At 37.8% G+C, this 17,161-nt stretch overlaps 1 protein-coding gene across 5 annotated transcripts in view; it reads right to left on the bottom strand.

The window, feature by feature from the left end:
• Positions 1-17,161, bottom strand: part of MICU2 (mitochondrial calcium uptake 2) — a 151,298-nt gene that overhangs the window by 63,026 nt on the left and 71,111 nt on the right. For all 5 annotated transcript variants that reach the window (XM_030042316.2, XM_041118415.1, XM_041118414.1 and 2 more), the window contains exon 2: positions 1,917-2,064. In XM_030042316.2, the coding sequence (XP_029898176.1) occupies positions 1,917-2,064 (148 nt within the window). The remainder of the gene's footprint in view (positions 1-1,916; positions 2,065-17,161) is intronic.

Below are 17,161 nucleotides of genomic sequence, written 5' to 3'. Positions count from 1 at the left end.
CCCAAACAATATGACTTGAAGAGAATTGCTTACCATTGTGTTTATGCTACTGGCCAAAGAACCCACACCAATGATGGTTAAAAAAAATGTTTAGGAGCATTAGATTCAAGTATTAACATTTTTCTATGAATTGTCTATGATACTATTGTTATAAGCCTGACCTCAATTTGAAATGCTAAATATGCATTAGTGCAAAGATTTTTTTTGTTCACATGTTTTTTCTTGTCATTATTTTTTCTTTTCCGTTTAACGCTGTTTCCTACTCATATTAGCAAAGTAACTGAAATTAACTTGGCTGCATTACAAATAAATCTTACCCGTATACCACTTCATTAAAAATCTGCACGTGTACTATTATAGTTGGAGTAACCGATTAATATGTATGAACTGCTAAGACTGAAAAACACTTATTTTTCTAACCTTTCTTTCACAGACAACTGCCTGAAATCCACACCTTCAAAACTGAAAATTGCAGTAGTCACTGTCTTTCAGTGTTTCAGGCTAGAAAACTCAAAAGAAAATCCCTTCTACATTTTTAACTGAATGTCCTAAGTTTTGAAGGGGAAAGAACTCTTTCTGTTAGCCATATATTAAAAAAAAAGTTATTTTAAGAGGCTCCATGACTCTCAAGGTCATAAAGTCCTCCTAAGGATTTATATCCAGCTTTGTATAATATTAGAAGTTGTGTGTCAGCAGTGAAGCTGTGTATCCTTATCACCTATAGATTTTTGGCAGGCACAAGAAAACTTCTTTTATTACAGATTTTTCTGTCCTATTCTTTGACCACTTGCAGCTCAGTAAACTGTTCTGCCCCAGGTTTCCCACAGGCTTGAATCAAAGTGCGTTCAGGTCTCCTTCTTCCTCCCCGTCTCTCAAGCCTTTCCACAGTACACTGAATTCCCTTCTGTATTTCCTGTTCAATACCCCCAAGTCACTCAGACATTCGCCGCTAGCTGGGCAAACCATCCCAGGCTATGAATGGCTTTTGCTAGACGACATGGTCTGCTGGTCAGTGTATGCACACTGCAGCAAACAACGATTACAAGTTGAGATTTCCCCCTCTTTCTCTCAGCAGACGTACTAACAGAGTATTTGTCCTCTGAGTGACAATCCTCCCTGAAACTTGGAGAACTTAACATTTCTAAAGCATAAAATTCTTGGGAAAGCTGTAAAAAGCCAAGTCTTTTGAGAAAAAAACATGTATAATTTAAAAAAATTACTGTAACATGTAAATTACAGAAGATTATACAAAGACAGATAAAAGAAGCTGAAGGAATGAGGCAGAGTTAATGAGGCCAGAAAACCATCAGGAAAGGAGGACAACGATCTATGCACTTCTTATTTGTGTGCTGCTCCTATCTTCTCCTCAGAAAGCATGCTTTTAAAAGTATTTTTTTAAAATCATGCATACAATTTCGATTTGTTCTTAACTAGCTTTCGTATAAACCAGAGGAGATTTGAAACCAGAAACCTAGAGCTGAGCTCAATGCTTCATTACACTCACTCAAGTCACTCTCATCACTGCTTCTTCTAAGAAAAAAAGTCACAGAGTACTTACTGGTGAAGCGGATAGACTGATAACGGGGCCAGGAATGGTACGAACGCTATTATATTACAGTCTTACTATTTTCTGTGGTATGTAAGTACTTGAGGAACTACATACTGATCAGACATGCAAATTATGCAGAGACTTAATACCATCATCAAGTCACCAGATTTCTAAATCATCAGCCTCACTTCACTGGTGTAAAGGGTGGTGGTGCCTGTGAGAATCCATATGCACAACACTTATAAATTGGCTTCTGATGATTTATGTCAGATAAAGGATCTTATCCCAGTGATTTGCAAATTACATCTTTAAGGGGACCTGCAAGTTTCTTTTCCTTCACAAATACAATGATAAGAAAACAACTTACGTTCAACTTGATCAAACATTACTGAGAACAAGAAATCTCTTGGTGTCATGTAATATTTTCCTTCATATTCCAATGATGCGAAATGCATGAAGCGATGCTTCCGAAGAGACAGTCTTTCGTCCCTTTCCCCATTAATGACATCTTCCTTCTGAAACAGAAAAAAAATCCATGCAGAAAGATGGTTGTATTTGTAGACCAACTCTGTAATTAGAAAGAATCTTATACCCGATCTTGATTAACCTCAATATTTTGTGGGTAGCCACAACAAGAGACTACCAGAAATTAAAGCTTTTATGGCATGGTCTTAATGAATGACATGCTTATATAGCATTCAAAGTATTTTTTGGCTTCACTGAGAGCATGCCTTAGCAACACAGCTGAGCCAAATTAATGGCTTGCTGTCACCAAAGGCTGCCATTGCTTCCCACTCCCCTGCTCTTGGTGAGTCAAATTCAGCTTGCTAACTCAACAAAAAACTAAACTGACCAAACAGCACATAGTATTTTGCCAGTTTAGTGACTGGCTCAGCAAAGGTTGAAATGTGCTCTGCATCTGTGCAAATGATCCACTCCTGAAGTTAATTATCAAGTTGTGGAGCAATTCCTAAGATGGGAAAATAATGATGCTCTAGTTTAAGTATGGGCCTATCTTTCAGAGAAGTTAGAAAAATGGGAAAAGCAATGAAAACACAGACAAAAGAGTCAGAGATTGTATTGCCAAACCCAAAGATTCAACTAGTCAAGCAAACGAAAAAATTTCAACTCCCCCCCCTTAAATATTGAGAGACTCATGATCGAAATCATGCAAGTTGACAGACACTCTGACAAGTAGTAACAGCACTTACTGGCAGCAAGAGAGGACACAGACACAGTGAAACAGTCTCGTTTACATTTTAGGATTTCAGAGATAGTAAGTGACGACAGGAAAACGAGACACTCTAAAATTCAGAACGCACCGTGTGTATTTGAACATTAACCATGGAACAATTTTACCACCAGCAGCATCACTTAATTTTAGGACTGTTCAAAGATGTGAGAAAGTGAAGGAAAAGCAAGAAAATCCAAGGCTAAGTACCAAGATCCCAACTTGAACATACCTGAAACAAGTCAGTAAATAACAAGATGGATCTGCAGCTCGGTCAGTGCCCGTGGCATTACTCGCTGTGTGATGCAGATGAGCGGTACAGCCTAGGGCATGCCCTACCGAGGTGCTGCATCACATCTTCCAGCAAACGATCGCTATTAATTTATGCAGTTTTCACTTTCTGGATTGTTCCTGTGGACTGCTTGGCATTTGAGCAGTCCAGTATAATGCTGCTGTATACTGCATTTTGCAAATTGGGTTACTCCTGAGGCAGGGCAGTGTAAGTGGCTCCTGGTTACACTCAGACCAGCTGCAGGTACAGTGAGGGTCTCGCCAGTTGATGTTAAAACACAGGGTGTGCTGTGCTGAGTGTGTTCGGGGGGGGAACTGTGGGACACAGACAGGCAGAGAGTACTGAACAGAGGAAGGGGGAGACCAGTGGGAACACCTCTTGGTTTTGCTGAAGTCAACACTGTTACAGCGAGATGCAAGGTAACAGGCACCCAGTTGCACAGGAGGTTGTTAGGAAAATCGGGAACATGCAAAGATATTTGCCAAATACGTAGCAGGTAATGGGGCGCTTGTGTGTTTGTGTGCACACATCCACGGAGCAGGCAAGCAGAAAGGGAATGGGACTCTCTGAACCACTTAAAAGCTGTGATCGGATTTCTGACACTTTAGTTTTAACTTGCTGTTCCTCCAGGGTGGGGACTGCTAGTTCCATCTACTCTGCCGAGTTCAAACAATTGCAGAATCAAGCGCTAGCAGTTACATTTCCTCCACCCAGCTGACAACATGCCAGGACTTTGGTACGAAGTGGCAAAGACAGCAAGGGAGCTAGCTGATACGATGAACATACAAGCTGTTTTGGCATGATACCTTCTAGCTCTCAGACAGGGCTCTGAAGTTAAAATAAAAAACATTAGGTTTAGTGTCAGGCTTACAAGGTAGAGGAAAGAGATGGAGGACTGATATTGATACAGGCAGCTCCAAAAAATGGGACCCAGTGTGGTTTGAGAGTAACAACCAACTCCTTTGAAGTGAAGCACTCGGGGAACAGGAGGGTGGACCTCAAGCTGTGGCCAATAACCAGTCCGTTGAAGAAAGCATGAAAACACAGTTCAGTGGACAATGAGATGTCAGAGAAGAGGATGGAGCATTTCAGCTTTGTGTCATTAGGTTTCCTTTTTCTCTACCCACCATGGTCCCTAACTGGATATGGGGACCATATGTACGTACAATTTGGGGATCTTAAGACAAGGGGTACAACTGGCAAACCTACAGCTGTAGCCTGGATACAGTTATTACCATCAGATATTATATTATATTTAATTGTAGTTCTAAATAGAAGTCTGCAACTTGCCATTTAATCCCATGTGTTGCACCTTTGCGTTAGCATCAAGCACTTGTTAAAATACTTCACTGAAAGATACAAGCACCTTGCTATAATCAATTTTAGTTTCCCCTTGTAGCATGTTTGCTTCCCTCAAAGCTCAGGTTTCAATGAAGGTGGGAGGGAGGGGACCAACAACAAGAAAAAAACCCAAATACTCATAATTTAGAATTAAAAGTCATATTCTGATACGCAAGGAGAATGAAGGCTACTTCTAAGTATCTGAAGCCAATTTGCTTTATTTTAGATATTTAATATTTGTCTGAATTCTGTCAAAAGTTAAACTTGTTACTGATATCAAAGCACTGAATTCCAGCAATCCACAATTTTAACTGAAATAGATAGGTACAAGTTCACATATTAACTCTGAAGAGCATCTTGTATTTGGAAGAGAACGTATTCCCATCAGAATTACAATAATGCGTGACTACAGATTCATCAAGCCCCTTTCTTTTCATGAAACTAGCATCCCTGATTTGCAAAACAGCCTTGGGAACATGGGTAATTTCTTATGAAAGTCACTTCAAATACTAACATAAATAAGATAAGCAAACCTTATGGGATGAAATGCATCAGCTGTGCCATCTCCTACTTTGTTTTCAAAGCTTTTGTAAAATTCTGGATGTGCTGTCACTGTATGAGAAGTTCAGCATCTGCTAAAAGCACTCTGACCCCTCTGCACACCAGCCGAGCTCAGCTAGAGCTACGCTAGAGCTCAGCTGCTCACGTGTAACTGCTTACTTCTTCTGAACAGTGTATGGCCCTCCGACCGAAAATTCATGGCACTCCAATGGCAGTCAAACAATTTATACCACCTACAAAGCTGACCTGCCATCTTCATGATTACAGGTATCTTTATTTCTGCTTTCCCCCCACGTTTTAGTATGGTTACTGTAACAGTCTCTACAGGATACTCCAAGTATGTTAATATTAAAGGAAAAAACAAAAAGCCTGTGCAACAATCAGGAGTGCAGAAGTATAACATGAAAGCAAAATGTTTGCAATTATCTCATATCCTATTATTTTGCACTTTAATTTATGGAGGAGCACAAGGCAGACCTCTGTGAAGGTCTGGGAGAGAAAAATGTACAGGTAAAATTAAAAGCCTATCAAACTATTTCAAGAACGCAGAGTAAGTTTTAACCCCCTCGACAGTTAAGAGAATAAAGACTGAAATTTCCCCAAATGGCTCTGCAATCTGCACAAAACCTGAAAAAAAAAATAATAATCTGAAAGTCTTTATTAAAATCCTGTTTACTACAGAACATCTAAAAGCTGAGGGAACTGGGCTTTTTCAACCCAGAGAAGAGAAAGTTTCAGGGGGACCTAATAGAAACCCACCAGTGCCTACAGGGAAGTTATCAGATGACTGACCTGTGCTTTGCATTGGAGCTTCATACAGCTACACTGCCAGCACCTCCACTAAACGTGGTTAATCCAGGCTCCCTTTACAACGAGTGGTGAGAATGGCAGTTCTGGAGTGCAGTTACAGGGACTTTTTTTAGCTGTCTGGACAAACAGTTCAGAAGATGCAGAGAAGGATAAAGCACCAGAAAAAAAGCTGACGTCCCTTCACACCAAACACATTTGCACAACTGTATTGCACAAGAGAATGAAAATCTGGGGAAACGTAACTGGAGAGTAGAAGCTCAGAGGAGAAGAGGTGGTGGCAGAAGTGTTCACGATTCAGCCAGACCAGAAAGTATGTAAGGAATATGGAGATTTTTACTGTCCAGAATGAAGGCAGGTAGCATCAGTGGCCACATACTCAAATAGCACGTCATCACGATGTAAGGCCTTTTAATTGTCACCTTTCTCACAATGTTTTTCAAACTCAACAATAATACTGTTCAAATTGGTTTAATACCAGTTAAGGACTTGAACCTGCTACATTTGGCATCAGAGACTAGAAATTCACAATCAAGTTCTAATGACATCAGAAAGTGATGACTCTTCAGCTATAAGCCATATAATTTATAATTTGACAAAAATATTCAATTATTTCTGCAATTTTAATTAAATTGAATGTAGCTAGATGTTTGCCCTTTAAAGATCAATACTGATGATCTTACTCTTATTCTTCTTAATTTCTTCCTTAAACATACTGCCAGCATTTAATTAAGCTTTGAGTGACATCTTCCTCATATTCCAGTCATCACACTTTTGTTAGCCGCGCTGCCAACTACGACCTTCATACTGCCTCATTTCTCCATTTCACCACACGAAACCACTCTCATAGCCTAAATAAACAATATGATCATAACACTTTACTATGATTATTCTCCAAATCAAAATAATCATTTCAGAAGGTGTTCTGGAGCATAATTACCAAACTCTTTGCTTTAACTATATCACTTCTTTCCACCAAACTGTTTGCTGGTTTTGGACTACTATTGCAAGTGATCAAGTTCCTCCAGAAACTATGGTTTAGGACAGTCCCTAATCCTGAGCAAAAGCAGATCTACTGTCCCAGAAAAAGGGACATGGGCATCCTGAAGCAGGTACAGGCCACGTAACGTGGCTAAGTGTAAAATACAGAGAAGCGTACAACAGCAGCCCACATGCTCTTTTAAAAGCTGTATCCCCCTCCTTCACCATTGCTCTCTTCACCAATATGTATCTCTCCATGTCTTCAGCAAGCAGGGATGCTGGACCCACCGAAGACAGTTGGTAAAGGATGGAAATACATGGGAAGAAATAGAGCGCTACGGATTTTTGAAAAAAGGTTAGAAGCATAACCCTCGTTTGCTCTGAGAAGTGATAAATGACCGAATAACTATTCTAATCACTATTCCAAACGCCTAACCAAAGAGTGAATAAAAATTATGTTTTGAAGAAAAGGCTGATTCAATCACTTAAAATTAAGATTGATCTTCTTTTAAAGTACCAATCTAAAGCATGCATAGGGGAGCAAGCTGTCTCTCAACAATCCAGTATCCTTCCCACTTCAATTAAATCATGACTAATTTCCAAGCACTTTTTCCTGAGTCATCCAAGGAGTCCTTCAGTTAAAAAAGATCTGACATTCCTGATGTTTCTAAAAACACTGTCAAAGCTCATTTTGCTCATAAAAATGCACGGACAGGGCAAAAAGCAGAGTTTTCCTCTTTAATTCTATTCCACAAAATCAGTTTCAAGTAAAGACAGGTATACTGTAGGAAACAATTATGTATTTAAGGCTGGACTTCAGATATTAAGGTATCTGTAACCTAACACCTCAGCAGTTTCCAGCAGTGCAAACTCAAAGCAAGCAGGACACAAAAATTCAAATTTACTGAGAGGCAATGGGTGGGAAGAATCTATTACTATTGCTTGCACAAGATTCTTGTAAGCATAATTTAAAATGACTCTGAGATTGACTTGGGCTTATTTTGTCTTTAACAGTGCCATATAAGAAGAAATCAAACCACAAAGAGCTATGCTGCATTAACGTTAAGGCTCGGGCTGAAATTCCATCCTTAACTTGTTCTATTGTGTGTGGGTACAGCCGGGGCTTCAAACGCTGGGTGTTCCCACATGCTCCACAGCACCCCCGCACAACCGAGTGAATTAAGAATGAAGTTTCAGCTTTAACTTGCAATTTAGTTGCCTTTGTGGTTTTATGTCAAGCCTCCAACACCAACTTGAGAATGTCCATGGTAAAGCTATGATAGTTGATGGTAAATTAGAATTGAATGACAAAAAGGGCTCTAGAAGGATGCAAGTGTTTTTCTCTGCAGTTGACATGGCAAGGGATCAGCAGCTGACCAGCCACTGGCGTCTGTAAGCATTACTGAAGACTATGGTTTCCTTCTTGGCTTCCGGCACTGAGAAATGCCTAAGGGCAGCAACATTACTTCTTACAATTAATTTTCAGATTGATGTAATGAATCTGTTTATCAGTCTCTTAATTTAGGAAGCTAATAAAGAATTCATGGTGTTTAATTTTTGGCTTTGATTTTTTTTTTTGGTATGAAAAATAGCAAGCTTAAGTCAAGTAAAAACCTTATATTTACTGTATGTTTGAACTTTAAAAAAAAAATACATTAAATAAAAATGAAGGGTTACATAAATAAAACCTTGATAACCCTTACCTGTGATTTTTGTAACACTGCTGATCACTGTGATTAGATTTTGGTCACACTGCTAAGCAAATTCTGTATCCATTCAAAATGTAAGTACTTGTGTACCAACTCAAATATTTGCAGCTGATTATGAGTCAGAAATGACTTAAAATAAACATACACTTATCTCTTCCTTAACTTTAAAATTACGTCTTCCACTTTTGTTCATTTTAATTTTCTCCCTTTGCACAGAATTTGGTGTTTTGATGTGCCTGCACCTTTTATATGTTTTCCATCTTAATTTTTCTGCTTATAAAATAGTCTACATTTTCCAGTTAATTTTTCCCAGCATCATTTTTCTTTCTTCACTCTACTCCTTTCCACAGCCTACTTATTTTGCCTCTTTGTATCCTTTCATTGCCTTTCTTTCCTCCATCATCTATTCATCATCTTCCACTTTCCCCTTCTCTTGGAAAAAAAATTAAGCTAGAAAACTTTTTTTTTCCCATCGCCTGAGAAGAGGATCAATGCTCTTTTTTTATTCCCTGATCTGGAAGAGTTAACTTGCACCACTCATTTTACCTGCTATAAGGATAACTAAACCAATGTGTAGGATGTAATTAAAATCCAGTTGGTGCCAGCAGGCTCTCTGGGAGCCTTAGGTTTGGATCCATTAATTCACACTAGATCTACAGATGGATTTAGCAACTCTATATCAAATTTCTGTAAGACTGATGAAAACTTTGCAGTTAACTTGTGTCATTATTGTATCTCAGTTTCAACTCAATCCAATTCGAAATGATCAAAATAACAGAAAATGTAACTTAACCTCAAATCCCACTGCACATGTTAACATACCCAGCATGCACGCTGAATGCAGAGGATAATGCGTGGAGCTCAAGGTTTGAAAGTTTCATATGATGCAATAATTGATAGATGAAAAAGGGTTTTGACAAGAAATCCATTTGACAGAAATATGTGCCTTACAGAAAGCTCAGGATTGTCATTTCTAAGAAAGTTTGTATAAGTACATTCAAAAGTAGTTTGTGCTTTCACAATAAAGAATGTGAGCCATGTATTATGCAAAGTCTTGATCAAATGCACCAGTTACCAAAACCAACATCAAGTTAAAGACATAAGATCAGAACCAAAATGTTCATATGAAGTGAACTAATCTGTATCACTCTTTATAACGTTCTATTTTTTGAGCTTGCAGATCAAACTGCAAGCCTGGACATAAAGTTAGCCAGGAAAGAAGAGAAAAAAAGCACTGATTTCTGTTTGGAAATAAGTTCTAAGTATTTGAAAGACTATTTAGCAATGTGAAACTAAATAAACAACTATGTTACTAAAAGCTCTAACAGCCTTGAAATCCCTAAATATGAAATGGACAAAAGATTAAAATACCTTCTCAGGAGCTACTTCTGAGACAGAGAACAGACTGCTAAAAGAAGGACAAGCGGAGAATGAGAATGCAATAGCCTTATGTCTGGCTACTCTTAACACTGCTGAATATAAATACTCCAAAATTAGATGAAGCCCCTTCTATGCACTAACAGGTGCCACTCCCCTTCTTTCTTTCAAATAGCTGCTCAGACAATTCTGCTGTGCTAGTACTAATTAGCGACGGTTACATTTGAAGCAGCAGCTGAACAGTTTATTTGCATCTAAACCCCCGACATTTTTGGTTTTAATTTTCTTCTCTCACCCTTTGTATTTCACTGAATTCAGACTAAACTGGTGCACACAGAGGAGGTCTTCCACTGTTACTAGAAGCCATATCAAATGCAAAATTAACCCAAATATAAGGATAATACAGAAAACAGTCTCAGTTTATAAGGTTTTTTAATTTCACTATTCAATTCTAGAAATTTCAGCCTTAGCGGAGCTCGTTTTTAAACATAAACTTAAAAATTTAAGTTTCCACCATTTAAGTTTAAGTAAATTTAAGTTTAACACATTTCCACCAACAGAATATAACGAAGGCAGAGAAGGTGCCCAAGCTCTAACAAGCCAAAGAACCAGTTCATTTAACAAACCATACATTTACACCTCAACTTGCAAGTTATCACACCGCCCTGCTTACACATTCCCCTACCAAGGCTGACACGCTGCTCGAACGCACTGGTGCAGAAGTACTAAATACATACAGAGTGGCCGGGGGACCACGTAGACACCTCAAAGGCAACACACCCAGGAAACATGTTCATACAGCTTTCTGGGAAAGCTCATCACACTGCTGTTGTATTTGACAGTCAGTGGACTTAAGTGAAAAATGTGTTGTACCTACTTCTCGCTGATATTTTTCAGTCAGTCACTGCACATTAAAGTGCAGTTAAAATGTGAAGACACAGGTACATTTATCTTTAAAGGTAAGAAGAGCTAGGTATTTTTGAAAGATGCTATGTGCAAATGTGTAAAAAATACACGGCGCTTTAACTATTTGCCTCTAAAATGCTGTAATGTCTTTATTTTTCCTCCCCCTTCTCAATCCAAATGATGTATGGAGTGTCTCTCGGCACACCTTCTCAAGAGGAGCTGGGAGAGGCTCTAAACCATCTGAACTTTCTGCTTACCCTGGGCTTGCAGATCTTTAGGACTTTTCAAGTTAATAGGAGTTTACCTCTTACGTGTGCTTGTGCTGTAGAAGGAAACCATATGCCCTTTTCAAATAGCTTCTTGCTTTGTTTGGGTAACTCAGATAGCTCTACTTGATCTGTTCTGAACTACGTCAAGAGATAATCCATTTATTACATGGCGGTTCAGTTTAACTGCACGTCCTTCAAAATGGGACTATATATGTCTGAGTTTGAAAAGCGCAACTTCAAACTGCGGGAATTTCTGCAGTCCAACTCATGCCAACTGCACAGTGCTATATATTTACCTGACGCTTTACAGCTTTAAAAGCTTTTTATTGTCATAGTGCTTGGTCCTGTAACAACTGTACAGACAGGAAAAAAGTTAACGGCTTTAACAGTAGGCGGTTGAATGCTAGACCAACTTCTGTTCTGAACCAGAAGACAAATAAATTCTGGACTCACTGCTTATAAGGAAGAATTTAAAGGAGAAAACAAACTGTTTAATGCTACATGTAGTAGACAGACCTAAGCACAAGAACCTAAGAGAATGCATGTCCAAAATCAAGATGGGGAGAAGACAACAAAAAGGGGAGATGACTTTCCAATAGGTAAAGTAAGTAGTACAGGTTCAAAAAAAAATTAAAGAGATGAAAAGCTGAGGATAAGGGAGCTAGATTTGATGTAGCAGTATGTAAAGACGACATATGAAGAGTCACATAATAAAAACCCAAAGTGGTTAAATTTTCAAGAATATATTTTAATTAAACAGATGTATTGTGTTAGCATTTAATGCTTGTGCAGATTTAAATACATCAATGTCCATGTATGAATAAAAGAGACTAGAAGGAAGATGGCTACTATAATCTGTGTAAGGGCTGAGCAAGAAGTGGTAAATACAATGAAATGGGAATTAAGATAGTAGGAACTTTAGTGATAATGGCAAGAGAAAAGCTAAAAAAAAAAAAAAAAAAAAAAAAAAAAATTACCATAAATGTACCAGAATTGGTCTTGCAACTTTTTTAAAACAACTTCAAAGTGCCTTTGTGAATGGTTACATACACTTCCAATAGTTCTGTATACCCTAACGTTTGCAACAATGTGCCAAAAGCATTCCTGAAAAGGCTGATATTTTACAAAGTATGTGCTTCAAGAGAAACACTGTGAAAGAAACTGCCTCCCTGTCATCAGAGAGGACTGCTGCTCGCATGTTTTCAAAACACGTTTCAGAATACCAATCTTGTTTAAGCACTACTGTTAACATGTTTGTGCATCCAAAATTTTTTAACAGTGGCTGAATGTACGGTGCCTTCCATAAAAGTAGATGGAGAACAGCCTTTGATTTCTGTATTGCTCACTGAAACACGCCGGGTGCCAAATATAACTATCCATTAAAATGCAAATCCTGTTAATTTTTAACCTAGGTACTTTGGACTTGCCCTGCCAGGGAATTTTCATCACAACACTGGGATTACATTACAAGAAATGCACCCTGTGCTGCAGTTGCTGACCAGGCTAACACAGCACTGATCAAAACCAACCACGCAGCGGCAGAACCCATGGACTTAAAACTACTTCTCTACCAAGGACAAGCACACCCAAAGAAGAAATATCCTGTGATTTCATCTTCCTGGACTAAGAACTATGTTTCTGTATAGAAGAGTAAATACAGCCCAAACCAAACCGAACAGGATGCCTACATATGACTTAAAACCGCTTATATTACACTATCAGAGAATGAAAAAAAAGATGACAATCTTAAATATGCAAGCATCATATATGCTAGCTGTCATCGGTCTCTGCAAATGAGTGCTTCTATTTAGTCAGCCTGCAAATACTTTAAAAAAAACTTGCAGTTGTTATGAATTTATCCAAATTTCAGCGTCTCCCTTTTTGAAGGCTTTGACATAAAGAAAACTCAGATAGTTCAAAAATGCGGTGAATCTTGGAAGAAAGTTCTGTTGGCTCATGCTCAACTGAGACAGAAGCCCTGAATTTATTCTTCGAGGAAATCAAGATCTCCTTAGTCACAAGATCTACAAGGTGGTGCTTTAAGGCTCTTGTTTTAATCCACACAAGTACTTAACACTATCACAGGTCACTGTACATCATACCAGTGTACATACCAGTTGTACACTGGTAGGATGGCTTTACACAGCAGAGTTACATAAAAGCATTTACTGGTAAAGGAATTAGGAATTTTACAGTTTGTCAGTTTGCGGCTTTTTTTTTTTTTTTTTTTTTAAATAAAACAACCCCCTCAAACCAAACCACAATAAAACAGAAGAGTGCATGCAACTAACTACACAAGCACTTCCTATAAATACTCTGAAAAAAAAAAAAAAAATTTCACTGTTTAAAATAAAGAAGACCCCAAATAGTAGGCAATACTCAAAAAATACTATTCCCTTATGAACAAATATATAAAATTCCTAGATGTGACAGACTGCTGGAAAGACAGGAAAACTGTGTTCAGAGTGAGTCAGAATTTTCTTCTGTGATAAAGTGAACATTACTAATCACATTACTGTTAGCCCAGAAGCTTGAAAATTTCCTTGGGAGGTGGGTCAGGGGGGAGTTTTCTAAGCTTTTCTCCAGTCCTTTTAAAACAAAATTTTCCAAGTTAAAGACACATGCAAATGGCAAAAAGAAATGAGAGTGAAAAGAAAAAAAAAACACAAACCAACCAAAACCAAAAGCCAGATAAGCTCCAGGTTCTTCTGCATAAGCAACCAAACTTAAAACAAAATAAATACTTAGCTGAATCTGTCACAAGATGCTCTTTACAAAAAGTCTATCAGATTTTAAACCCCATTATTACCTATGTTACACCAAGATGTTTTCTCAGTTCTCAGAGAGCCTGGCACTTAAAAAGGTGCCATAAGTGAAGGGGAGGTAACTGATTAGGTTGCCATAGAAAAGACTACCACCACCAACCCTCCCAAAGCATTCAACAGCATCTGGGAAGTGTGAAATTCTTCACTTTTAAATACAGTGAACTAACACTATTAGATAAAACTTCCACAGTGGTAAATTAATCAGAGAATAACAACATGTAAAAGATAGAAAACAGAATCTCTTTAAAGCTTTCCTTTCTTTTTCTTTCATTTATTTATTTATTTGTTTATTAAAGGTTTAGTTACATAGATGAAAAACGGCTAACAAGTTAAGCTCTTTAGAAGAGTGGTCAGAGTTATGGTCAGAGGACTTAGCAGGTCCCAGGAGGTACTGAAACAAACATCCGTATGTCCTGTAAGATTAATACAACAATAACAACAAAGTCATTGCAACCACAAGAAATGTTTACACTGTAATTAAGTTGTAAAATTATATTTATTTCTCCATAAAGCTGCTGACTTCACTTCTAAACAAATGATTTGTTTTCTGTAGGAGTCACTGATCTTGTGACAATGTTATGTGTAAAACTTGAATGTCTTAAAACACACTATATTTTCCAATGACCAGACATATTTTTCGTAGACTTGCTTATTTTTTTAAACTTTCTACCTATGCAGAATTTTTCTTCTAAAGCATTTTCATTTGACACAGAGATTACACAGGGAAAGACTGGATGAAGAGACAGCTAAGACAGTTCTGCTGCACCACTTGTTCAGAAAAACAGAAACCACAGTGAAAGTTTTATCTAAATTCTGGTTTTCCCATTTACTAATAAAACATTTTCATCAACATTCTTTTCTAAAACTAAAACATTCACAATAAATTCAAAACGCTCAAAACAAGAATTCAGAAATCTAGAATTCTGCTTATTCAAATTGACATATTTACTTTGAACTAAGCACACATTATTTAATCAAAGATTTGTGCAATATTTTAAGTTTTCAATAGATTGCAAAAGGCATCACACTCAAAATTGGTAAGAATGATCTTAAAAGTTCTAGCACGTTGCTGTGTAGATCAGGACTTTTAAAATCAGGGTTTGACAGCCTCTAACAGAAAAACCACAGAAAACTGAACAGATGAGACAAAGTTAAGGGCAACAGCAGAAGGTATAAGAAGCTTGAATTCATTAAATTCACTAAATTTATACACACACTTTATTTCCAAAGACAAAATGTCTAACTACCTCTAAACTGGGCATCAAGGAGATGATTGTCCGGGATATTACATTTACATCAGAGAAATTCAAAAGATCCCCTTTACATTCAGTAGTTTCAATAAGAGTTATCCTGAAAGTTGAAATTAATTCGGTATGAAACACTGTGAATAAGGTAACACTGACAAATATTTATTTTAATTGGAGCCATTACAGAGTGTAAAACCAGTGTATTCCTGATTACAGCAGAGTTGTAACAACCCTTCATTTTTCACTAGTGTTTATAAATTCCATCCTCTAATTTTGAACTTTCCTTCTATAATGAAAGTTCAAGTATGTTTTCTCAATCCTCCCTTCAAAGACCATCACTGCTGCACCTTCAGCAAGACTGCAAGGTCACAACACAGCACTACAATTTTCTACTCTGCAGCATCTGAATCTAGCAAAAACCTGTACCTGGTAGGTCATCCATTTCTCTGTGCTACATTCCTCTGTACCAGAGATAAAGTTGTTTTCAGTCATCCTGGCTGCACCTTAAACGGCTTTTGTAGAGGTTGTAGTACCATTTAAGCAGGTCATCAAGCATCTGCTGATTTTCTTTTTCAAGACCTCAGTGGTTATCAGTGTTGCTTCATTTATCAAAGCTGCCATATTCTTGGAAGCAGACTGTGCTATTAGCACAAACATTACATTTCTTTGGGAGGTCCAGAACTCCATCTGATGCAATTCTCTCTTCTCCTCCTCTTCAAAGTTTTTAAGATTATCTTTATCTCAGACTTCTTTTGTGAAATAGTTTGACTACAGCATTTAATTCAAGAAGGACAGAAATTGTGTAAAACCCAGACTGAGTCAAATTAATGATAATAATTGTCCAAACTCTTTTCTCTTAATAAAAAATAATTTCTCAGACATCCTAAGACGTCAGGCATGTCTACATTTTTCAAAGACAGGCTGCCTATTTGTAAATGTTTACAGTAGTAACTAAATATAATGCAAGTTAGTTGTTTTCCCCTGCTCTGCTGGAGAAGATTCACTAGCCACCACTAAAATGTAACAATTTGAAAGCACAAATTGATGACTTGACTTTTCCATGAAAACCAGATTCATTCTGGATCTGTAGCACTGAAGCCAGTAATGAGATGGGTAGAAACTAGTTACAGGGCTGTTCTCACTGTGTTTAGGAAACACCTTGTTCATTTTGAAAGACAATGAAAGAGAAATGTACATTTCTTAGGTCTCCACTGCATCTAGGGCATGGGCTCAGTCAAGCTCAAACTCTCCTTGCCATCGCCTGCATTTAGGCAGGTGACCTCTGGGGAACATCTGCAGTGAAGAACAGGGTCCCAGGGTACCCCCTACTGCAAACAGACATATAGGGTTGCATAAACTCCATAGCTAGCTTGAATGTCATTACGTCTTAACATTTTTATTGGTCATATAAATAGAGTGAAGAGAGAAGTCAGCACAAACAAAAGTTGGTAAACTCAGAAATATTTAGATTTTTTTTAACGGGGAAATCTTTGGACGATATATCTGACATGAAAGCTTATTCCATTATAAAATATTCATTTAAAGTAGTTACACAGATACCTTGCTTCTAACTGCAGAAAAAGCACCTTAGCACCCCTTTGTCCAAGGCTCCACAGCCTTGACTTGTCAGTTGGGATATTTCAATTTTGTGACCTGTTAGCAGATATAGAGATTTCAAAAGCACGTCTATTCAGAAAAACAAATAAATACACACATACACTGTAAGACTTAAGCTCATGCTCAGAGCAGAACTCATGCATGTGTCTAGCCCTATCTTGAAAGTATTCAGAAGACATTTAAATGTCGTCCTGAATTTGGTCAGAGATGGTCTCAGAAGAACAGAGGAATGACTGCGCTGGGTCAGACCAAAAGTCCACCTCATCCAACATCCTTTCTCCTTCCTTATGGTCTGTGGCTGCAAGGTTAGAGCATCTGAGTCAGACATACTTAAAATTCAACAGCAGTGTGTCTGCATCAATTCCAGCATCGGCCATAAGCAAATGCTTAAGAAGGAATAAAAATATTCTCTCAGTATTAATCTATTTTGAGCTTAGGGACTTCCTGAG

The sequence above is a fragment of the Aquila chrysaetos genome, chromosome 19 (assembly GCF_900496995.4).
Source record: "Aquila chrysaetos chrysaetos chromosome 19, bAquChr1.4, whole genome shotgun sequence".
Lineage (NCBI taxonomy): Eukaryota > Metazoa > Chordata > Aves > Accipitriformes > Accipitridae > Aquila > Aquila chrysaetos.
This window is presented reverse-complemented; position numbering and strand designations above follow the sequence as displayed.